Here is a 25,507-nt window from a genome sequence, read left to right on the forward strand (position 1 = left end):
TTCACTCAAGCAGTTTCTAAATTGAAACCTTCCCTAAAGAAATCCGTACCTACCTGGGATTTAAATGTAGTGTTAACGGCTCTTTGCGATCCACCCTTGCTCGAGCTGCTCGACACGATTAGTATGCATTTTTTAACTCTAAAAGCTGCATTTCTAGTACCTATTACATCAGCAAGAAGGATTGGAGAAATCCAATCTCTGTCGGTCATAGAACCCTACCTAAAAGTACAAAAAACAGGATCATTCTAAAGCTAGATCCTTCCTTTATTCCGAAAGTATCTACTGCCTTCCATAGGGAACAAGAAATAATTCTAACCTTCCTTTTGTCCAGATCCTAAAGATCAACAAGAAAAAACATTCCATTGCCTGGATGTCTGGCGAACAATTCTCCAGTATCTGGATAGAACCTCCTCTTGGAGACCAGATAAAAATCTATTTGTCCTGTATGGGGGAAAGCATAGAGGAAAGAGAGCCTCAAAAGGATCTCTAGCCTGATGGGTAAAAACTACCATACAAGAAGCATACAAGTCCCAAGGACTTTGTGCCCCACAAGGCAATAAAGCCCATTCAACGAGGCCAGTTTCGGCATCCTGGGCAGAAAGAAAAGAAGCCTCTATGGACCAAATCTGCAGAGCTGCCACTTGGTCAAGCCATCATACGTTTTGCAAACATAGGCTCGATGTTCTGTCCGATACGGATTTAAGTTTTGGACGGAAAGTCCTCCATCATGACAGCACCCTTACATTCCCCCTCTTATTGAAATTCTGATTTGTTCAAGTAACATGTCTGTTATTATCCATAGAAATAAAATAGCGTTGCATCCATCCTGGTGTTGTAATTGAAAAACACTGGCAAATGGGTGGTGGGAGGGGCCTTTTAACCTCGGTCTTCCTGTTCCTACAGAGGTCCATAGGGCAACCTCCTGTGTTGCTGTCATGATGGATTCCTGGAAATACAATTACCGGTAGGTCTAATTCCTACTTTCACATCTGCGCTATGGCTCTATTCCGAAGTTCCGTCGGAACGGAGCCCTGACGGACACAAGCGGAAACCATAGGTTTCCATTTGCATCACCATTGATTTCAATGGTGACGGATCCGGTGCCAATGGTTTCCGTTTGTCTCCGTTGTGTAAGGGTTCCACCGCACTGATGTTTCATTTTGTCATTGCTGCCTACTGATCTTTTGTTTTTATTATCACGTATGATTGTACTGTACGGTTTATATGTTACTGAAAAGTATAAACTGGAGTTTAAAAAAAAAAAAGCAAGTTCTTAAAGATGGTCCAAGTACATCTGACATCAGCCCTGTTTAATCATATGAACATCTTACTCTGGGATTTTCCTATATGCTCTTTGCAGCTACTTTCTACTTCACTCAAATGCCATATTTTTGAACCTGCCAAATTTCTTTACTATATTTCCAGACTAGGGATGTCACGATAACAAAATTTGGACTTCGATACCGATACTTGGTTTAGTATTGCGATTTCGATACTTTGCCAACAGTAATAAAAAAAAAAAAAAAGTTCTTCCATTTTCTGATGTGAGGCGCGTGGTGTGATGATGAATTTAACCTCCATGTGCCTCGGATTAATAGTAATTAACCCCATGTTTCTCAGTCATAATGGGTTAATATGTAAGGTACATGATGGGGTTAATTACTATTAATGTGAGGCACACGGAGGTTAAATTCATCACCTCGTGCCCCACAATAAGTGATAGAAAGCAGTTTTATTTTATTATTTTACAGCGTACACATCATAAATGATGCAAAAAAATTGTTGTGCAGGTTATTACGGCCACGCCAATACTGAATGTGTATATTTTATGTATTGAGACTTATTTTAATGTTTATTGTAAAAAAGGTGTATGTGTAATTTTTTTTTATTTAACCTTACTTTGTTTTTACTTTCATTTTTTAAACTTTAATGTACTGGCATATATCTATATGCCAGTACATTAGCCTGTGTACGGATAGTACACAGGCAGTTGTTAGGACATAACTAAGTATGCCCTAACAGGAAATATGGTAGGACAGCCCTGGGGTCCTTCAATGGACCCTGGGCTGTCTGGCCATATATGGTATGTCCCTCAATCGCATCACAGGAATTCCCTGTGACGCGATCCAAGGGGCATCCCCCTTCTCATTTTCCCCTGAATACTGATGTCTGCTATGATCGCAGCATTCACGGGAATAACGGCGGAGATGAGAGGATTCTCTGATCTCCGCCAGCGGGGCTGCGGCTGTGTAATAGTCATTGCCCCGCTCCTGACAGGAAGTGCGTGTGCGGTCAGCCTGAGGAGATGCGGCCGGCGCTGCACTAATGAGCGGTGGTTCAGGCACTGAAGACAGAACATGGGTGTTTTGCACAGCGCCCGCCATGTTCTGTTTTCAGTGCCGCCGCTCATTAGTGCAGCGCCGGCCGCATTGCATCATCCTGACCCCGCGCACTTATTATCAGGACTCGGGAGCGTGGCAATGACTGTATTACACAGCCGCAGCCCCGCTCTCATACATTCATGTGTTACTATACTGAGCTGTGCGGCCGCACAGCTAAGTATCGAAATACATGAAATAACAGTATAGAACCGTTTGGGGATGCAGAGTATCGAGACAGTATTGACGTTTCGATACATCGTGCATCCCTATTCCACACAGACAAGATTTTTTTGTTTGTGATGGGAAAATTGGGTTCAGCTTTCTGATATATTAACGTTCTCTTTTTCAGTATTGTTCTGTAGCACGTGCTGAGTTGAGTACATCGCACACTACGCCACTATTCCACACTGACTTATTGCTCTGCACTTCTCTTATGAAGTGGAATTAAACAGAGAAATATGACATCTCTCTTCTCATTGCAGCTGGACAAAGTTAACTGAACGTTTCTTCAAGAATTCCCCTTGGCCTGAAGCAGAAGCCATCGCTCCTCAAGTTGGGAATGGTAAGGCCTCATGCACACGACCGTATTTTTTCACACCCGTAAATACTGGCGTAAATACGGGTCCGGTGTCACACGTATTCCACCCGTTTTGCACCAGTATTTACGAACCCGTGCTCGTAAATATGGGTCCGGTGTCACACGTATTCCACCCGTATTTCCGAGCACGTTTTTGGCAGCAAAATAGCACTGCACTTATCGGCAGCCCCTTCTCTCTATCAGTGCAGGATAGAGAGAAGGGACAGCCTTTTCTGTAATAAAAGTTAAAGAAATGCATACTTACCCGGCCGTTGTCTTGGTGACGCGTCCCTCTCTTCACATCCAGCCCGACATCCCTGGATGACGCGGCAGTCCATGTGACCGCTGCAGCCTGTGATTGACCTGTGATTGGCTGCAGCGGTCACATGGCCTGAAACGTCATCCAGGACGTCGGCCCGGATGTCGAGAGGGACGCGTCACCAAGGCAACGGGCGGGAGACCGGACTGGAGAAGCAGGAAGTTGTCGGTAAGTATGAACGTTTTTTATTTTTTACAGAATAGGGGATACATGTCTTTTGTTTATGGCAGAGCGGGGAGATACCTCCCCGCTCTGCCATAGTTTTCATTGTAGTCCCGGCGGTAGTTACGCCACTGGGCTGTGGCCTGCAGACCGGGTAGTCCCCTGACCTCGCCTCACCTCGCAACGCTCCCGTAATCACGGGTGAACACACGCAGCCACCCATGATTACGGGAGCCCCATAGACTTCTATGGGATGCCCGTGCCGTTATTACGGCATGAAATAGGGCATGTTCTATCTTTTTTAACGGCACGGGTACCTTCCCGTGAGCAAACGGGAAGGTACCCGTGGCTAACAGAAGCCTATGAGCCCGTTATTGCGGGTCGTAATAACGACCCGCAATAACGGGTGTTTTTACGGTCGTGTGCATGAGGCCTAAGTGTGGGGATTTACCCTGTTATGGGAGGTTGTGTGACCTATAAATACTTGTGCTCTTATATGTTACTATTAGGTCTGAAATGTCTGTCTTAGGGTGCCAGGGAGATTTTATCAAAACTAGAGTAAGGGAAAAGTTAAGCAGTTGCCCATAGCAACATTAGGTAACTGTTTTCCTTACCCAAGGACCTCAGAAAAATAAAAGTTGCTATCTGACTAGATGCTATAGGCGCCTCCACGTACCCCTTCCACTGGTTTTGATAAATCCCCCCCCCCCCCCCCCTCCTTCCGCTTTTTACATATATATATTTTTTTCTGGCTGTTTGTTATAATTCTACTTCTAAACTTTGCCATTATTCAATGCGGTTATTTTCAGTATGCGGTTCTTATAACCATTTCACTTTTCTTCTAGATGCGGTATTCTTAATTCTCTATAAGGAGCTATATTATAGACACATCTATGCCAAAGTCAGCGTAAGCATACATTTTACATGTTTATTTGGCGCAGTGGTGTAGGCGTTTGGTGTGATATAATCTCCATATGAAACTCTTCCCCTTTTTGTAGGGAGGACCCACATTGGAGCAACGCTTTGAATCTTACTACAACTACTGCAATCTCTTCAACTACATTCTGAGTAAGTATGAGGGCTGTTTTTTGGGGTTTTTCTTTTCCCTTTTTAAACATTTACTCAAAAAAATGGATATAATTGTGTTGTCTGTGGTTTGTGTTGCTAGCTTGATTTTATTAGTGCTAACACTGTTGGCTTTCTTGTAGATGCGGATGGCCCAGCACCCTTGGAGCTTCCGAACCAGTGGCTGTGGGACATTATTGATGAATTCATATACCAGGTTTGAATGAAGGCTTTACATTTACACCGTTTTTATAATGCGTCGGGTGCCGGTGTTCATGTGCTTTTCATTTATTACTATTAATACTATTTCTATAGTTTCTATGTAATTAATAAATAGTTATTAACTTTAAAATGTTCTGCCGTTTTGTAAAGATTTACTAAAATAGTGATAACTATCTTACATTATAATGCTGGCATACTACATTAAACAGGCAGGAACAGTACGTGAAGTATTTTTTCCATTGATGTTTTTCTCCTATGTTAATAGCGACGTTTGAGAATGTTTTTTGTCGTTCATCGATTTTTATTTATTTATTTATTTTTCTTCTAACTATACCCCACTGTTTCCTTATTTTTCCTTTTTACTTATATAGTGATGCGTCCTGGCGACGCTTTGCTTAGTGACGCATGCAATGACATTGTGTTTGTCTAACACATCCTGGAGTCCGGGCCCGAACAGGAAGTTCGTTACTTCCTTTTGTTATAGGTCCAATTGGGAAGCTAGTTACTCCTTTTACTGCATATTAATCAGGAGGCCAGTTACTCTCTGTTGTAGACCAATTAGTGAAGCCAGTTACTTCTGTAATTTTAGCTGGGGCTTATCTAACTGGCTACTAGATAGACTCCCTGATTGGCCTCAATTTGAAGTGGAAGTTATTTAACCCCTTCGCGCTCAGGTCAGTACTATTACGTCGCGCTGAGCACATCGTTCGCGCTCAGCTCAGTAATAGTACTGACCTGAGTTAACACGGCGCCAACTTTCCCCGGCGCGTGTTTGAGCTGTGATACCTGCTGTTTCCGACAGCAGGCTATCACAGCTTAGTGTGCAGGGACCGATCGCGGTGGTCCCCGCCGATTTAACCCCTTAGAAGCCGCGTTCAATAGCGATCGCGGCTTCTTAGGGGTTAAGCCACAATCGACGGCCCGCTACACGATAGCGGGCCGCGATGGCTACTATGGCAACCAGAGTACTTACAATGGACTCTGGCTACGCCATCGACGGAAGCCTAGTGGGTCCTGACAAAGTCAGGACCCACTATGCTTGCTGTCAGCGAACAGCTGACAGCTCTAATACACTGCACTACGCATGTAGTGCAGTGTATTAGAATAGCGATCAGAGCCTCCTGCCCTCATGTCCCCTAGTGGGACAAAGTAAAAAAAAAAGTGTAAAAAAAAGTTGTGTAAAAATAAGAAAATAAAAGTTTTAAAAGTAAAAATCCCCCTTTTTCCCTCATCAGTCCTTTATTATAATAAAAATATATATAAATAAACTATACATAATTGATATCGAACTACAAAACGATGTCGTTATTTATCCCGTGCGGTGAACGTCGTAAAAGAAAATAATAATAAACCGTACCACAATCACAATTGTTTGGTCACTTCATCTCCCAAAAAATGTAATAAAAAGATATCAAAATGTCGCTTGTACCTAAAATTGGTACTGATCGCAACTACAGTTCGTTACGCAAAAATAAGTCCTCGCACGGCTTTCCTGATGGAAAAATAAAACAGTTATGGCTCTTAGAATAAGGTAACACAAAAAGTGAATAATAATTTACAAAAAGTATTTTATTGTGCAAACACCATAAGACATAAAAAAAGATAAACCTCTAGTATCGCCGTAATCGTATCGCCCCGCAGAATAAAGTGAATGTCATTTATAGCGCACGGTGAACGCTGTAAAAAAAATAGAATAAAACACAATAGTAAAATTGCTGTTTTTTAGTCACCACACCTCTTAAAAATAGAATAAAAACTGATCAAAAAGTTGCATGCACCCCAAGAAAACTACAATGGATTCCTCAAGGTCTCTAGTTTCCAAAAAGGGATCACTTTTGGGGGGTTTCCACTGTTTTTTAGCACCACAAGACCTCTTCAAACCGGACATGGTGCCTAATAAATTAATTAAATGTCACCTCTACTTTGCTCTAAATTCCTGTGAAACACCTAAAGGGTTAATAAACTTTCTAAGCCCTACAGTACTTCTGGAAGCGAGGCCACACGCATCGTACCAGGGCAACACTTTTTAGGAGAAGTTCCCCAAACTGGCAAGAAGGGAAAAAGTCAAAACAGGTGCAAAGTCTGCTATAAGAGGGGGATAAGGAAGGACACAATATATCAATGTGACGCGTGTCCCGAAAAACCAGAGCTCTGTATGAAAGTTTTCAAATGTATCATACATCCCTTTATTTTTAATTTCCCCCAGTTTTACTCGCCCTGATGCACTTCGCACAGCTTACCCCTCCTCATCTTTCGCCTCTAAGCCCTGCTGCGTGCCCAGGCAGCTGATAACAGCCACATGTAGGGTATTGCCGTACCCGGGAGAACCCACATTACAGTATGTCTCCGATGGCGCATGCTGGGCACAATATAACACTGAATTGGCATATATGTATAGAAAATTGCAAATTTCACTCTGCACCAACTGCTGCACATTATCTTTTACACAATACCTGTGGGGTCAAAATACTCACTACACCTCTAGATGAATGCCTTGAGGGGTGTAGATTTTAAAACAGGGTCACTTCTCGGGGGTTTCAACTGTACCGGTACCTTAGGGGCTTCTGCGTACAAGACTTGGCACCAGAAAAGCTCCAGTAGGCCAAATGGTCCTTTCCTTCTGAGCCCTCCCATGGGCCCAAACAGCAGTTTATCACCACAAATAGGGTATTGCCGCACTCAGGACAAATTGGGCAACAAAATGGGGTATTTTATTCCTTGTGAAAATAAGAAATTTTGAGCCAAAACTACCACTTATTGGAAAAAATTACATTTTTTTTTTACATTCACAGCCCAATTCAAATAAATTCTGTGAAAAAACTGTGTGGCCTAAATGGTCGCAACACCCATAAATAAATTCCTTGAGGGGTGTAGTTTCCAAAATGGAGTGACTTCTGGTGGGTTTCCATTGCTTTGATACCTCTAGGGCTCTGCAAATCAACATGGTTTTGTGGGATTCCTACTGTTTTGGCACCTCAACACCTCTCCAAACCTGGCATGCTGCCTAAAATATATGCTAATAAAAAAGAAGAACCAAAATGCACTAGGTGCTTCTTTGCTTCTGGGGCTTGTGTTTTAGTCCAGTATCACACTAGAGCCACATGTGGGACATTTCTAAAAACTGCAGAATCTGGACAATACATATTTAGTAGTGTTTATCTGGTAAAATCTTCTTTGTTACAGAAAAAAAATAGAATAAAATTGAAATTCAGCAAGAAAAATGAAATTTGCCAATTTCACCTCCACTTTGCTTTAATTCCTGTGAAATGCCTGAAGGGTTAAAAAACTTTCTAAATGCTATTTTGAATACTTTGAGGGGTCTAGTTTTTAAAATGGGGTGTTTGATGGGGGTTTCTAATACACAGGCCCCTCAAAGCCCCTTCAGAACTGAACAGGTAAAAAAGGCTTTTGAAATTTTCTTAAAAATATGAGAAATTGCAGTTTATGTTCTAAGCCTTGTAACGTCCAAGAAAAATAAAATAATGCTCAAAAAACTATGCCGATCTAAAGTAGACTTATGGGAAATGTGAACTAGTAACTATTTTGGCTGGTATAACCATCTGTTATACAAGCAGATGCATTTAAATTCAGAAAAATTCTATTTTTTCAAATTTTTATCTAAATTTCGCAATTTTTCACAAATAAACACTGAATATATCGACCAAATTTTACCACTAACATAAAGCCCAATGTCTCACGAGAAAACAATCTCAGAATCGCTTGGATAGTTTTAAGCATTCCGACGTTCTTACCACATAAAGTGAAATATGTCAGATTTAAAAAATGGGCTCTGAGCCTTAAAGGAAATGTGTTTCCAGCAAAACATGTTTTTTTTTTGTTTTTTTTGTTAAAGAGGCTCTGTCACGAGATTTTGCAACCCCTATCTGCTATTGCAGCAGATAGGCGCTGCAATGTAGATTACAGTAACGTTTTTATTTTTTAAAAACGAGCATTTTTGGTCAAGTTATGACCATTTTTGTAGTTATGCAAATGAGGCTTGCAAAAGTCCAAGTGGGTGTGTTTAAAAGTAAAAGTCCAAGTGGGCGTGTATTATGTGCGTACATCGGGGCGTTTTTAATACTTTTACTAGCTGGGCGCTCTGAAGAGAAGTATCATCCACTTCTCTTCAGAACGCCCAGCTTCTGGCAATGCAGACACAGCGTGTTCTCGAGAGATCACGCTGTGTCGTCACTCACAGGTCCTGCATCGTGTCAGACGAGCGAGGACACCGGCACCAGAGGCTTCAGTTGATTCTGCAGCAGCATCGGCGTTAGCAGGTAAGTCGATGTAGCTACTTACCTGCAAACGCTGATGCTGCTGCAGAATCAACTGTAGCCTCTGGTGCCGGTGTCCTCGCTCGTCTGACACGATGCAGGACCTGTGAGTGACGACACAGCGTGATCTCTTGAGAACACGCTGTGTCTGTGCACTGCCAGAAGCTGGGCGTTCTGAAGAGAAGTGGATGATACTTCTCTTCAGAGCGCCCAGCTAGTAAAAGTATTAAAAACGCCCCGATGTACGCACATAATACACGCCCACTTGGACTTTTACTTTTAAACACACCCACTTGGACTTTTGCAAGCCTCATTTGCATTACTACAGAAATGGTCATAACTTGGCCAAAAATGCTCGTTTTTAAAAAATAAAAACGTTACTATAATCTACATTGCAGCGCCTATAGGGGTTGCAAAATCTGGTGACAGAGCCTCTTTAAACAGTTAGTGTATAGGTGATTAAACATTGTTCTATTTTATTTTTTATTTTTTCCACGAGTCAGGAAATATTATAAATTGGATTCAATTTATAATATTTCCCAGCACTGGTCACTAGATGGAGCCATTCCCAAAATTGCAGCATTGCATGTGGTAAAGCAACCACATTGCTTTATGCTGCAAAATTGGGTAAAAATCCCTCGCTCTAGTGAGCTCTCAGAATCCCCCCTCCCCCTCCTTTATCCTGGCTAGTGCCGGGAGAAACGAGGGGTTTGAACGGTCTAACCTCCTACACTGTGTGTCGCCAATTTTTGAGCTAACACACAGTGTAGTAGGTTTACATACAGTAGTAAACACACACTGAAACACGAACATACATAGAAATAACTTACCTGCTCCAGTCGCCGCCGGCCCATCCGCTCCGTCTGCTGCCGCTGCTCCATGTGCACAAGTCCGGAAGCCGCGACCGGAAGTAGTAATCTTACTGTCCGGCTGCGACTTCCGGTCCGCAGGAAAATGGCGCCGGACGGCGTGCATTTCAAATTGAACTGTGTGGGAGCGGCGCATGCGCCGTTCCCACACAGCGGCGTACACGATAGTGGATGGAACGTGCCCCGTTCGCAGTCCCTATGGGACTGGAGCTGCCGTATTCCATGTTTGTATGTGTCGTTAATCGACATATACAGAAATGGAAAAAGGCAGCCCCCATAGGGAAAAAAAGTGTCAAAATAAAAAAAAGTAACACACAAATTAATCCAAACGTTTTTAATAAAGCACTAACATCTTTAACCCCTTCCCGCTCCTTGACGTACTATTACGTCATGGCAGCTGTATCGTTCGTGCTCCATGCCGTAATAGTACGTCTCGGGAGTAACGGCCGTTTCGGCCGTCCTCCCGACACATACAGGAGCTGTGACACTGCTGTCTTGTTCAGCAGCTGTCACAGCTCCTACAGCGGGGACCGATCGCTGTGTCCCCGCTGATTAACCCCTTAAAAGCCGCGTTCTATAGAGATCGCGGCTTTTTAGGGGTTAAGCTGCCATCGCCGGCCTGCTACGCGATAGCGGCCGGCGATGGTGACTATGGCAACCGGACACCAAACAATGGCGTCCGGCTATGCCATAGACGGAAGCCTAGTGGGTCCTGACAACGTCAGGACCCACTATGCTTGCTGTCAGTGAGTAGCTGACAGTTCTAATACACTGCACTACGCATGTAGTGCAGTGTATTAGAATAGCGATCAGGGCCTCCTGCCCTCATGTCCCCTAGTGGGACAAAGTAATAAAGTAAAAAAAAAGTTAAAAAAAGATGTGTAAAAATAAGAAAATAAAAGTTTTAAAAGTAATAAAAGTAAAAGTCCCACTTTTTCCCTTATCAGGCCTTTATTATTAATAAAAATATATAAACAAACAAATAAACTATACATAATTGGTATCGCCGCGTCCGTAACGGCCTGAACTACAAAATTATTTTGTTATTTATCCCGCACGGTGAACGCCGTAAAAAAAAATATTAATAAACCGTACCACAATCACAATTGTTTGGTCACTTCACCTCCCAAAAAATGGAATAAAAAGAGATCAAAAAGTCGCATGTACCTAAAAATGGTACTGATGGAAAATACAGTTCGTTACGCAAAAAATAAGTCCTCGCACGGCTTTATTGATTGAAAAATAAAAACGTTATGGCTCTTAGAATAAGGTAACACAAAAAGTGAATGATTGTTTACAAAACGTATTTTATTGTGCAAACGCCATAAGACATAAAAAAAAACTATAAACATCTGGTATCGCCGTAATCGTATCGCCACGCAGAATAAAGTTAATATATCATTTATAGCGCACGGTGAACGCTGTAAAAAAAAAAGTATACAAAAACAATAGTAGAATTGCTGTTTATTAGTCACCACGCCACCTAAAAATGGAATAAAAACTGATCAAAAAGCCGCATGCACCCCATGAAAACTACAATGGATTCCTCAAGGGGTCTAGTTTCCAAATTGGGGTCACTTTTGGGGGGTTTCCAATGTTTTGGCACCACAAGACCTCTTCAAACCGGACATGGTGCCTAATAAAAAAGAGGGCTCAAAATCCGCTAGGTGCTCCTTTGCTTCGGAGGCCGGTGCTTCAGTCCATTACCGCCCGAGGGCCACATGTGGGATATTTCTCTAAACTGCAGAATCTGGGCAATAAGTATTGAGTTGCGTTTCTCTGATAAATCCTTTTGTGTTATAAAAAAAATGGTATAAAAAGAGTAAATTTCACCTCTACTTTGCTCTAAATTTCTGTGAAACACCTAAAGGGTTCATAAACTTTCTAAATGCTGTTGTGAATACTTTGAGGGGTCTAGTTTCTAAAATGGGGTGTTTGATAGGGGTTTCTAATATATGGGCCCCTCAAAGCAACTTCAGAAATGAACTGGAACCTAAAAAAATAAATAAATGAGGCAATACTTCGCTTCTTACATTATACTGATAATGAGCCGTGCCCACTCCGAGATGACCCCAGTTTTGACCGTTTGTATAAACGGAGACCCCTATTAGACCGTTCCAGTGCCCGGTTTTCCCAAGCATACACCCCCGAGAAGTGTTTTTCTATTGATGAGTCCCTGGTACATTTTAAAGGGAGGGTTCAATTCCGCCAGTACCTGCCAGGTAAGAGGGCAAGGTATGGCGTGAAGATGTATAAGCTGCGAGAGTGCATCAGGGTATACCTACAGGTTTAGGATATATGAAGGAAAGGCCACCCCCAAACCAGACTGCATCCTGGACTACAATAGGTACATGGGAGGGATGGACTTGTCAAATCAAGTCCTGAAGCCCTACAGCGCCATGCGGTGAGGTATAAGAAGCTGGCCGGGCACATCATACAGATGGCTTTGTACAATGCGTATGTGCTACGTCGATGTGCAGGCCAGAGGGGAACTTTCCTGGAATTTCAAGATCTAATCTTTAGGGACCAGGAAGGGGGGGCGCATCGTACCAGGGCAACACTTTCCAGGAGAAGGTCCCCAAACCGGTGGAAAGGGAAAGAGTCAAAAGAGGTGCAGAGTCTGCTATAAGAGGGGGATAAGGAAGAACACAATATACCAATGTGACACGTGTCCCGAAAAACCAGGGCTCTGTATAAAAGATTGTTTTAAAATGTATCATACATCCCTTGATGTTCAATTTACCCTGATGCACTCCGCACAGCTTACCCCCCTCATCTTTCCCTTCTGAGCCCTGCCGTATGCCCAGGCAGCTGATAACAGCCACATGTAGGGTATTGTCGTACCCAGGAGAACCCACATTACAATTTAAGGGGTGTATATCTCCGGTGGCGCATGCTGGGCACACTATATTGGACACTGAAATGGCATATACATATATAAAATTGCAAATCTCACACTGCACCATCTGCTGCGCATTATCTTTTACACAGTACCTGTGGGGTCAAAATGCTCACTACACCTCTAGATGAATGTCTTAAGGGGTGTAGTTTTTAAAATGGGGTCACTTCTCGGGGGTTTCAACTGTACTGGTACCTCAGGGGCTTCTGCACACATGACTTAGCACCAGAAAAGCTCCAGTAGGCCAAATGGTGGTCCTTTCCTTCTGAGCCCTCCCATGGGCCCAAAGGGCAGTTTATCACCACAAATGGGGTATTGCCGCACTAAGGACAAATTGGGCAACAAAATGGGGTATGTTGTTCCTTGTGAAAATAAGAAATTTTGATCAAAAATGACATCTTATTGGAAAAAATATCATTTTTTTCATTTCACAGCCCAATTCAAATAGGTGCTGTGAAAAAACTGTGCGGTCAAAATGATAACAAAAACCATAAATGAATTCCTTGAGGGGTGTAGTTTCCAAAATGGGGTCACTTCTGGTGGGTTTCCATTGCTTTGATACCTCTGGGGCTCTGCAAATGCAACATGGCACCCGAAAACCAATCCAGCAAAATCTGGACTCCAACAAACACATAGCGCTCCTTTCCGTCTGAGCCCTCCCATGGGCCCAAACGGCAGTTTATCACCACAAATGGGGTATTGCCGCACTAAGGACAAATTGGGCAACAAAATGGGGTATGTTGTTCCCTGTGAAAATAAGAAATTTTGATCAAAAATGACATCTTATTGGAAAAAATATCATTTTTTTCATTTCACAGCCCAATTCAAATAGGTGCTGTGAAAAACCTGTGCGGTCAAAATGATAACAAAAACCATAAATGAATTCCTTGAGGGGTGTAGTTTCCAAAATGGGGTCACTTCTGGTGGGTTTCCATTGCTTTGATACCTCTGGGGCTCTGCAAATGCGACATGGCACCCGAAAACCAATCCAGCAAAATCTGGACTCCAACAAACACATAGCGCTCCTTTCCTTCTGAGCCCTCCCATGGGCCCAAACGGCAGTTTATCACCACAAATGGGGTATTGCCGCACTAAGGACAAATTGGGCAACAAAATGGGGTATGTTGTTCCCTGTGAAAATAAGAAAATTTGATCAAAAATGACATTTTATTGGAAAAAATATCATTTTTTTCATTTCACAGCCCAATTCAAATAGGTGCTGTGAAAAAACTGTGCGGTCAAAATGATAACAAAAACCATAAATGAATTCCTTGAGGGGTGTAATTTCCAAAATGGGGTCACTTCTGGTGGGTTTCCATTGTTTTGATACCTCAACGCCTCTTCAAACCTGGCATGCTGCCTAAAATATATTCTAATAAAAAAGAGGCCTCAAAATGCACTAGGTGCTTCTTTGCTTCTAGGGCTTGTGTTTTAGTCCACGAGCGCAGTAGGGCCACATGTGGGACATTTCTAAAAACTGCAGAATCTGGACAATACATATTTAGTAGTGTTTCTCTGGTAAAACCTTCTCTGTTACTAAAAAAAAATTGAATAAAATTGAAATTCAGCAGAAAAAATGAAATTTGCAAATTTAATTTCCACTTTGCTTTAATTCCTGTGAAATGCCTGAAGGGTTAAAAAACTTTCTATATGCTGTTTTGAATACTTTGAGGGGTCTAGTTTTTAAAATGGGGTGTTTTATGGGGGTTTCTAACACATAGGCCCCTCAAATCCACTTCAGAACTGAACTGGCACCTTCAAAAAAAGGCTTTTGAAATTTTCTTAAGAATATGAGAAATTGCTGTTTATGTTCTAAGCCTTGTAACGTCCAAGAAAAATAAAAGAATGTTCAAAAAACGATGCCAATCAAAAGTAGACATATGGGAAATGTGAACTAGTAACTATTTTGGGTGGTATAACCGTCTGTTTTTCAAGCAGATGCATTTAAATTCTGAAAAATGCTATTTTTTGTAAATTTTCTCTAAATTTTGCAATTTTTCACAAATAAAGACTGAATATATCGACCAAATTTTACCACGAACATGAAGCCCAAAGTGTCACGAGAAAACAATCTCAGAATCGCTTGGATAGGTTTAAGCATTCCGACGTTATTACCACATAAAGTGAAATATGTCAGATTTGAAAAATGGGCTCTGAGCCTTAAGGCCCAAACTAGGCTGCGTCCTTAAGGGGTTAACATATTAAAAAAAAAATTTGGGTCACACTGTTCCTTTAAGGCCCAAATTAGGCTGCGTCCTTAAGGGGTTAAGGAGATGCCACACCTCATGGGGAGAGATAGAAAAACCTATAAGCACTCCAAGAACAAAAGGTCGTGTAGATTCCCAAAAAGAATAATTTATTTCTTATTCATTCCACAGGTTTTGATATGTACAGAACAAAAAGAGGTATAAACGCAAGCGATCAGTATTAGACGTTTCGGCCCAACCTAGGCCTTTCTCACATTCGCTGCAAACAGAAAACAAAAATACACAATAACATAGCTATTCATTTTGAAATGGAAGAAAAAAATAAATAATGATACATATATAAATTCAAGCGTTCAAATACAAAGAAATACAAATAAAATGATATATAAAGATAACTGATAACCATACCATAAAATACCGGTGTGGAAGACGATGGTGAATAATAATATATATATAGATAAAGGGAAAGGAGAGGAACGATAAGGAGAGGAACGATAGGTAAAAGATAAATGAATAAAATGTTGTCCAAATAAAGTAATAGTCGTGTCATACCTGCATAAACTCGAAAAGAATGTATGGGATATTAATGGCGTCTGCCAGACGCTCACAAGTGTGGGAGATCTCCCACGAGCGTCTGTCATTTAAAGCGCTCATCGCAAAACCGGAAATCCGGTGTATGGCAGACTCCATTAATATCCCATACATTCTTTTCGAGTTTATGCAGGTATGACACGACTCTATTACTTTATTTGGACAACATTTTATTCATTTATCTTTTACCTATCGTTCCTCTCCTTATCGTTCCTCTCCTTTCCTTGCCCTTTATCTATATATATATATATATATATATATATATATATTATTCACCATCGTCTTCCACACCGGTATTTTATGGTATGGTCTAGAGAGGTATTTTTAGAATACCTCTCCTACTATATATCTTATCTATATCTACGCATCATTATCTAGAGAAGCAGTGTCTATATATTTCAGAGGTTCTATTCCCTTTACGTATCTTTATATACTATATTCTATTTTATCTTAGGAGATGATTCTCTAACATACTGTATTACCATTGGAATAGTCGGATTATATGGTCTGTCTTACTGCTTATACAGAATACCATGTATATCATTCAGTTATCTTTATATATAATTTTATTTGTATTTCTTTGTATTTGAACGCTTGAATTTATATATGTATCATTATTTATTTTTTTCTTCCATTTAAAAATGAATAGCTATGTTATTGTGTATTTTTGTTTTCTGTTTGCAGCGAATGTGAGAAAGGCCTAGGTTGGGCCGAAACGTCTAATACTGATCGCTTGCATTTATACCTCTTTTTGTTCTGTACATATCAAAACCTGTGGAATGAATAAGAAATAAATTATTCTTTTTGGGAATCTACACGACCTTTTGTTCTTGGAGTGCTTATAGGTTTTTCTATCTCTACTAGTGGGGTACAACCCGAACCTACAATAGCACCAACGATTTTAGGAGTGCATCCTTACTATTTCTTTAACACCTCATGGGGACACTATTAGAACAGCCATTCTCCCCTGATGACTCCACTGTATGTGGTGAAACATGTAGGGAGGCTGATTTAGGGACTTTTTTGTTCTTTTAATATACAATCCTTGTTAGGATTAGCCCTTATAATACCAATACAATACCATCACTATGGTTTAGTGACAATAGAGGGAGAGTCTGAATGTGTAGCTCTTTAGGAGGAGTGCCTCCATGTGTTTGCTGATTCTGAGAGGCATATCTTTAATACCGAGTGTGCGATATACTGTAGGAGGAATGCCTCTATGTGTTTGCTCACTCTGAGGGGAATGCCTCTAATACTGTGTGTAAAATACCATAGGATGAATTCCTGCATGTGTTTATTGATTTGAGATGAATACATTTATTACTGAGTGTGTAACATACCGTAGGAGACCTCTCCAATGTTCATAAATTCAAGAGGAATGCCTCTAGCACTTTAGATATTCTAGATAGTTTGCTGAAATTGACAATTTCACCCTGAGTGAGCAGTGGAAGGTTAAGAGGAATGACTCTTAAGAGGTTGTTACAACTGATGGTTTAGTGACACTGGGAGGAATGCCTCTATTTGTCAATGTTGAGAGTATCCATTACCTTAGATAAACTCATAGCAATGGTGTCTGAAATTTTCTAGGAGGAATGCCTCCAGTTGCACCTAAACAAACAGACTATTATTATATCCTTTTCTATATCTAGATCAGGGGTCTCAAGCACGTGGCCCCCGGGATACAGAGCCGCTAGTATAGACTCTGCTCCGGGACTCTGGAATTCCCTGACATCGCTGTCCATGAATGGACAGTGTGTCAGGGTCTTCCCCAGAGCGGAATCTCGGGAAGAGCGCTAGTATAGGCTCGGCTCCTGGATTCTGTGGAATTCCCTGACATCGCTGTCCATATATGGGCAGTGTGTCAGGATCTTCCCCAGAGAAGTCACGGGCAGAACGCTAGTATAGGCTCTGCTCCGGGACTCTGTGGAATCTTCTGACATCGCTGTCCACATATGGACAGTGTTGTCACGTTCTTCCCCAGAGCTGGAGTCCCGGGCAGAGCGCTAGAAGCGGCTCTTCTCCGGTACTCCAGCTCTGGGCAAGCCCCTGACATTACTGTCCATATATGGACACTGAAGTTAATGGCTTCCCCAGAGTTCCGGCGCAGAGCCTATACTAGTGCTCTGCTCCAGGACTCCGGCTCTGGGGTTGCCCCTGATATCACATCCGGTCCAGGAGGATCCCCTGACGTCACTGTGTATGGACAGTGACGTCAGGGGCTCCAACAGTAGAGGAATCCCCAGCCAAAGCATCGGCAACGCTCTGGCTGGGGATTCCACTCCTAGAGGGAGCCCCAATGGAGCTATCTATTTGGGGTGTGTGTGTCAGCATCTGCGGAGGGCACTGTGGCAGCATCTAGGGGTGTGTTGCATTATCTGAAGAGGGCACTGTGGCATTCTGCAAGGGTGTGTTGCATTATCTGAAGAGGGCACTGACATTCTGCAGAGTGCACTGTGGCCGCATCTGCAGAGTGCACTGTGGCCGCATCTGCAGAGTGCACTGTGGCCGCATCTGCAGAGTGCCCTGTGGCCGCATCTGCAGAGTGCACTGTGGCCGCATCTGCAGAGTGCACTGTGGCCGCATCTGCAGAGTGCACTGTGGCCGCATCTGCAGAGTGCACTGTGGCCGCATCTGCAGAGTGCACTGTGGCCGCATCTGCAGAGTGCACTGTGGCCGCATCTGCAGAGTGCACTGTGGCCGCATCTGCAGAGTGCACTGTGGCCGCATCTGCAGAGTGCACTGTGGCCGCATCTGCAGAGTGCACTGTGGCCGCCCAATCTTGACATGTGTCTGCCAAACACTGCTAACTGAGCCGCCAGACTGCATTTAGCGATACTTAAACTGGATTGTTGAAATAAGATTAATACAATTTTAAACCTAGCGGTATTATTATAGTAATGTAGTATTATTATTATTATAGTAATATAGTGTTATAGTAATCAAATAACTAATTGATTAACAATAATTTTGTATTGTATCAAATTTGAAAGTAATGCGCCCCGTCAACTTCACATTTTTTCTATATCTGGCGCAATTACCCGGCCGAGTTTGAGACTCCTGATCTATATTATATAGTGGCTACCTCTCGCTATTGAAATAGACTGTTATTTCTCCCAACTGGAGTACTAACTTTAATTCCACAAACAAACATATGCAAACAAGCTCTCCTCTCCCCCCTACAAGCTATATCTGCTGAGTAGCAGATTTAAAATATTTTTTTTTTTCCATGGATTCATTTTTAACTTACTTTTGCGTCCTTGATGGGGTTTAGTTATAATTCTTTTAATGTATATGAATAAAGATTGGTAATCCATTCTTCTGTTTTAAATATAGGAATATTTGCACAGTTAATGAGTGGATCCTTTGAATTGTCTGAGTACAATCCTCGTTTTAAAATGTCAAACTTAATGCAGTACTCTCCCTTGTGTATGTTTTTGAGTCTTCATTTAATCCATTATATTTTGATTTCATATACCAGCTACAGATATAGGCTATGTCCAGACAGAGTTTTTGGACACGGAAACCGCGCCGCAAAACTCGTCAAAAACGGCCCGAAAATGCCTCCCATTGATTTCAAAGCGAGGCGGGGGCGGTTTTCTCCCACGAGCTGTAAAACCGCCTCGCGGGAGAAAGAAGGGACATGCCCTATTTTCAGGCGTTTACGCCTCTGACCTCCCATTGACTTCAATGGGAGGCAGAGAAAGCGTATTTTGCGGCGTTTTATGGCCGCGGGCGAAAAACGCCGCGATTATCGGATGCAGGGAGAGGAAAATCCGCCTCAAACTTCCAAACGGAAATTCCGCCTGCAAAAAACTATATATTGTGTTTTTTTTCTGTGGACTTTCTTATGCTGAAGTCTACATTTTTCGATATTTTAACATCTAGTTCAAACATTTTCATTTTTGGTTAATTCAGTCTACTTCTGCACCTTTCAGTTTCAGTCATTCAGCCAATATCGGTGCAAGACCGCAAAGAAGTCAGAGGAAGAAATTGAATTCCTGCGTTCCAACCCCAAGATCTGGAACGTTCACAGCGTTCTTAATGTGCTACATTCTCTAGTGGACAAATCCAACATTAACCGCCAACTAGAGATTTACACAAGCGGAGGTGAGAGGACTTTGGTTTATGTCATCTAGGGATTTTTTTTTAATACCCAATAATGGCTTTTTGGCATGTCCCCCTTTGTTGATTTGTGTTCATATTTGGTAGCTTTTGGCTTGTATACCTGTCATGCTCTTAATAAGGAAGCCATCGTGGGTTAAGTCCACCATAGATGTGCTTTTACGGTCAGTGAGGCACCTGCCTGTTTTTGGACCCCTTAGTGCTGGACACGATTCCTCGTATTTTCTACAATGTGTTTGTTGGACACTTTCAAATGCGTGTTAGCTAGAAGTTCTCTCTTTCTCCTGTAAATACAATCAGGATTGAGCCATATATGACCAAGTTAACTTGAGTGTCTCTACTCCCTAACCTATACAAGAGCGTTATCAACATAACCATGCGGCCTGTTTAACCCCTTAATGACCAAGCCATTTTTTAAGTTTTTCCATCGTCTCATTCCAAGAGCTATAACTTTTTTTTATTTTTGCGTCGACATAGCTGTATAAGGTCTTGTTTTTTGCGGGACAAGTTGTATTTTTTTTAATCGCACCATTTTGAGGTATATATTATTTATTGATTAACTTTTATTCACTTTTTTTGGAGGGGAATAGAAAACTATTTTTTCGCATTTTAAATCTACGCCATTTACCGTGTGGTATAAATAACACTAACTTTATTCAGTGGGTTGTTACGATTGCAACGATACCAAATTTGTATAGTTTTTGTATGTTTTACTACTTTTACACAGTAAAAATGCTTTTTTTTTCAAAATTATTTGTTTTTGTGTCTCCATATTTTGAAGAGCCATAGTTTTTTTTTTTGTTTTTTTTTTATTCCGCCGATGCAGTTTCTATGAGGGCTTTTTTTTGCGGGAAGACTTGTAGATTTTATTGGTACCATTTTGGAGTAGGGTGTGACTTTTTGATCACTTTTTTTTTGAAAGTCAGTATTCGCAGAAAACAGCAATTTTTCCATAGTTTTTTATTTAATTTTTTTACGGCGTTCACCGTGCAGGTTAAATAATGTAATAGATTTATAGTCTGGGTCCTTACAGACACGGCGATACCAAATATGCGTAACTTTTTTTACTTTATTTTGATTTTTTAATAGTAAAGCAGTTTGTAAGGGGAAAAAATGGGTTTTTCATTTTTTTTTCACATTTTTTTTTATTAACTTTATTAAACTTTTTTTTTTTTTTACTAGTCCCACTAGGAGACTTTTTTAATATGCGATCATCCGATCGCTATTATAATACACTGCAATACTTTTGTTTTGCAGTGTATTACTGCCTGTCCGTTTAAAACAGACAGGCATCTGCTAGGACATGCCTCTGGCATGACCTAGAAGGCATTCACTACAGGCAGACCTGGGGGCCTTTATTAGGACCCCGGCTGCCGTCGGAGGCACACTATTGAGCACTGCATCTGAAGGGTTAAACGGGTGAGATCGATACTTATATCGATCTCACACGTTCGAGCAGGGACGCCCCCAGCTCTCCGCTACATCTGGCAGCTGAGAGCAGGGAGATTTGACAGCTCCCTGCTCTGTTTATTTATCCTGATGCAGTGCCGTAAAAAGGCTTATGCATCAGAATAAAGCCCATTAGTGGCTGACGTGAAAAGGCGTATTGGCGGTCACTAACAGGTTAAAGATTATTTGACATTCTGCTGCATATCTAGAATTTGAAGTAATCATTGCTTCTGGGTTTCATCTCCTCATGCAATTCATCCTGTAAAGAGATTTTTTTTATATTTATCATCCTCAGGTGACCCTGAAAGTGTAGCTGGAGAATATGGGAGACATTCACTATACAAGATGCTTGGATACTTCAGCTTGGTTGGACTGCTCCGTTTGCACTCACTGCTTGGGGATTACTACCAGGCTATTAAAGTATTGGAAAATATCGAGCTCAACAAGAAGGTACCATAAACCATGACCATTATTGAGACTGCATAAAAATTTGTTGCAGACTAGATTAAGCAGAAGTCCGATGTGGCACCAAACCAATTTCTTGTGATGTTTTATAAATGTGGCAGTATTGCTTTATTACATTTCAACTTGAGTATTTAGTGCAAAATTCTTTCAATTTGGGCTGGTTTATGACTGAAATCGCACATGCAGCTATTGTGACTTTTTTTGAGTTACACACAGGCAATTAAATGAACACCATTCTCATCAGTGACGAGTGTAATGTCTGTACCTACTAAGGATATGTCTGCAAGTTAATTGAACACTAAAAAATGCTACTTCAAATGTACATCTGGAAATAGAATGCATGTGTTATATTTTGCTTGCAGAGCATGTACTCTCGAGTTCCTGAGTGCCAGGTAACCACATACTATTATGTGGGTTTCGCTTACCTTATGATGCGAAGATATCAGGATGCTATTCGTGTTTTTGCCAATATCTTGCTGTATATCCAGAGAACCAAGAGCATGTTTCAGAGAACCACATACAAATATGAAATGGTAAGTGCCTTCTGTTGCCCACAATCGGTTTACCACTTATTACGTGACCAGGTTTGCTGATCCAGTTGTCATTTATATCTCCTCTGCACAGATAAATAAGCAGAATGAGCAGATGCATGCACTGCTGGCCATTGCCCTCACCATGTACCCCATGCGCATAGATGAGAGTATTCATACTCAACTGAGAGAAAAATATGGTGACAAAATGTTGCGTATGCAAAAAGGGTAAGGAAGTTGAAAGTCCCATGCAAATCTCCTTAATGGTACCTCCATTGTTAATTTTGTGTCCGGTTTCCAATTCCAGATATAAAAAAACGGCTTTCATTTTTATTTAAAAAAAATTTGTGTACCCAATTAGAAAATAATTGATCATTATTTATTACAAACTATTCAGTATTTGTAAAGAGCGCTTTTTAATAGAAATGACAGTGCATCTAAAGGAGTTTCCCACTATAGTTATCGAATATTGCTAGTACCACCATCTCAAGCTAAAATGAAAAAAGTGACACCTCTGCATAGCTGTCTCATTGTTCAGATCTATAGCATTTGCGTCTACTTTTTTTTTTTTTTTTTTTTTACGGAATTGATACGGAGTCTAGGATTACAGGTACACAAGTAAAGCTTCTGTTTTGGGGTTTAATTTTGAGTCTATTTCTGACCACTTGTAATTCTCTTCTACATAAGTGATGCACAGATTTATGAAGAACTCTTTAATTACGCATGTCCCAAGTTCCTGTCACCGGTGGTCCCAAACTATGACAACGTTCACCCCAACTATCACAAAGAGCCATATCTTCAACAACTTAAAGTCTTTCTCGATGAAGTTCAGCAGCAGGCACAACTGTCCACCATCCGCAGGTGCGTCTCACTTCTAGTGCTTCTGTAAGAAATTGTTTTTTTTTTTATCACTTCGAGATTGTGTACAGGGAAATAACAGAGAACCAGCATTCTGTATATGTAGCTCCCCTCCTGTGAGTTCATGTTGAGAACTGCGTGATCATGCAGAGGCACGTTCTTCTGAGTCTGCAAAAAAAAAAATTGCAGAATGCTCCATCATATGCTGATGCATATAAGGCCTTTTTTTTCCACACTTATTTTTTGCTTTCAGTTTCCTGAAGTTATACACTACTATGCCAGTGGCTAAGTTGGCAGGATTCTTGGATTTGCCAGAGCAGGAATTTCGGATACAGCTTCTTGTTTTCAAGCATAAGATGAAGAACCTTGTGTGGACAAGTGGCATTTCTGCACTGGAGGGAGAATTCCAGTCTGCATCAGAAGTGGACTTCTACATAGATAAAGTATATAGACGAGATTCAGCTTGTATAATATAATGGCTTAATATGTGACTGACACTCCGCAACTAATATTTACTACATTCTTCTTCAGGACATGATTCACATAGCGGATACCAAAGTTGCCAGACGCTACGGAGACTTCTTTATACGACAGATACACAAGTTTGAAGAGGTAAGGATTTTTCATATCCCCCAGGTCCACTGTTGCTTTAAGTTTTTCTCCTGGCTCCTTCGGTCAGGCTTTCTTTAGATTCTGCTTTTGCCTTATCTTATGATAAATGCCATGTTGAACAGCTGGCCTTGCAGATTTAGGCTTTGTTGATTTTCAGGTGTACAGCTATAAAAAAAACAAAAACATTTTTGGATTCTAATTGGAAACCATATATTTGTACTTTACGATTTACTGAATAGTTACTAGAGATCCATAGATCCCCTAACCAACAAACCGACTAAAATGGTACATTCTACTCTGACACCAGATTCAAAATTCAGTTGAAACATCAAGACTATTTTGCTGGATTAAAGGTGTTATCCAGAGACCTAAAATGATTCATCATTCATCGGATTATAAGAAAACAAGTCGCCAAAATATTTTGATTTTTAAATGTGTTCCGAAACGTCCAGCCAGAATTCGGTCACGTGGTGCCGGAACAACTGTAGTTTTCTCCTCTTTGATGACACTCCGACACCGCACCGTATAACAGACTGCTCCTGTGCGTGTCGGCGGAGTGTTGTCAAGCAAAGGGGCTGGCACACTGTGACTGCTTTCTGTAGCTTGCCCCCTTACTTGCTCCCTGCTCTCTCTGTAAAGAGATCTTCATAACGCATGCGATGGTAGTGATGAATAGATCATTATAAAGGAGAGGGGTGGGCGCAGAGAATTGGGCTGCAAGGAGAGAATTGGATCCTGGAACTTGTACTCTTAGCGAGCACTAAAAATTAAGTACCTCATCTCAAGCGGAAGACCATATGTGCCGTGATCTCTGCACATATGGAACCCCTATGTTTTACTCTCTATAAAACATAATTTAAGATAAGGGAACCTTTTTTAAAGTATTTTGGGGGAATTTTTTTTTCCTCCGGGCATCTGATAACCCCTTTATCTGTGTTTGTACAACTTCCTGTATCTAATATTCTATCATCCGTACTTACCATGAAGACGTATTGATTTTATACTATTGGTTAAATACATGTGCTTGTTGAAAACACACAGAATACCTGTCCCTGTTCATTAACTGCCATTTTTATATTTATTTTACAGCTAAACAAAACTTTGAAGAAAATGAGCCAAAAGCCTTGAAGACAACGAGCATAGACCAGATATTTATAAAGACTAAATGTCAACCTACAGCTACCAACACGTTGCAGTCAATATCAAACGGACTATAAAATGTTTTAATAAAAATTCAGAAAACTTGCAAAACCAGTTATCCCATTTTTTATTTTTTTTATTTTTACCCCATTGTAAATGATCTTCTGGCTGTAGACATTTTTAATACAACACCTGGTTTCTGAGAAAGCAGAGTAAGCGATGCTTTATACAATTGTTACAAGTATCAGCAGAAAATAACCGGCAACCAATCCACTTCTATTAGATTACTAACCCTGGAGTATATGTGCCCCTACAGCAAATGAGTCCAAAGTAGACACGGGTCATGTGTTTTTTTTTGTTTTTTGTTTTTTTTTATTATAGTGTTGAGTAGCTGTTGCCACCCTTATTTTTTGGGTAGGGGCCAGAGTTTGACACTGTCAAGATGATCACAGACTTTCATGAAGAGCTTTTTTCTGAAATACACATTACGTGACCGCACACAGGAGGTTGAATCTCCACGCCTAACAGGAACACACAAAATGTTAAATAGCCCCTCCCCACCTCAGTGTTTTTCCTGTCCCTGCTAGGGGCATACGAGAGGTTACTGCTCTCGTAGCAGCGAACACTTAAAATTTTAAGTTTCTTTTTTACAGCCTGGCTTTCAGTTCAGTTTTCCAGTTCCCTAGCTCAAGGTAAGACCTCTTGGTCTCTGATCTGCCTCCTGCACCTTCGGGTAATACTGAGGTGGCTGAACAAGCAGACTGG

General features: G+C 41.2%; 1 protein-coding gene across 1 annotated transcript in view; it reads left to right on the forward strand.

Annotated features, from left to right (window-relative positions):
• The window catches only part of EIF3L (eukaryotic translation initiation factor 3 subunit L), a 52,164-nt gene extending 27,311 nt beyond the window's left edge, over window positions 1-24,853 (forward strand). Inside the window, exons 4-15 of the mRNA XM_075833669.1 lie at window positions 2,864-2,943; window positions 4,285-4,346; window positions 4,438-4,507; window positions 4,648-4,721; window positions 19,502-19,673; window positions 21,433-21,587; window positions 21,965-22,135; window positions 22,227-22,360; window positions 22,820-22,993; window positions 23,244-23,433; window positions 23,522-23,602; window positions 24,692-24,853. Of these exons, the coding sequence (XP_075689784.1) occupies window positions 2,864-2,943; window positions 4,285-4,346; window positions 4,438-4,507; window positions 4,648-4,721; window positions 19,502-19,673; window positions 21,433-21,587; window positions 21,965-22,135; window positions 22,227-22,360; window positions 22,820-22,993; window positions 23,244-23,433; window positions 23,522-23,602; window positions 24,692-24,730 (1,402 nt within the window). The 3' untranslated portion in view covers window positions 24,731-24,853. The remainder of the gene's footprint in view (window positions 1-2,863; window positions 2,944-4,284; window positions 4,347-4,437; window positions 4,508-4,647; window positions 4,722-19,501; window positions 19,674-21,432; window positions 21,588-21,964; window positions 22,136-22,226; window positions 22,361-22,819; window positions 22,994-23,243; window positions 23,434-23,521; window positions 23,603-24,691) is intronic.
• Window positions 24,854-25,507: the final 654 nt, after the last annotated feature.

Source organism: Rhinoderma darwinii, chromosome 7 (assembly GCF_050947455.1).
Source record: "Rhinoderma darwinii isolate aRhiDar2 chromosome 7, aRhiDar2.hap1, whole genome shotgun sequence".
In the NCBI taxonomy this organism is placed as follows: domain Eukaryota; kingdom Metazoa; phylum Chordata; class Amphibia; order Anura; family Rhinodermatidae; genus Rhinoderma; species Rhinoderma darwinii.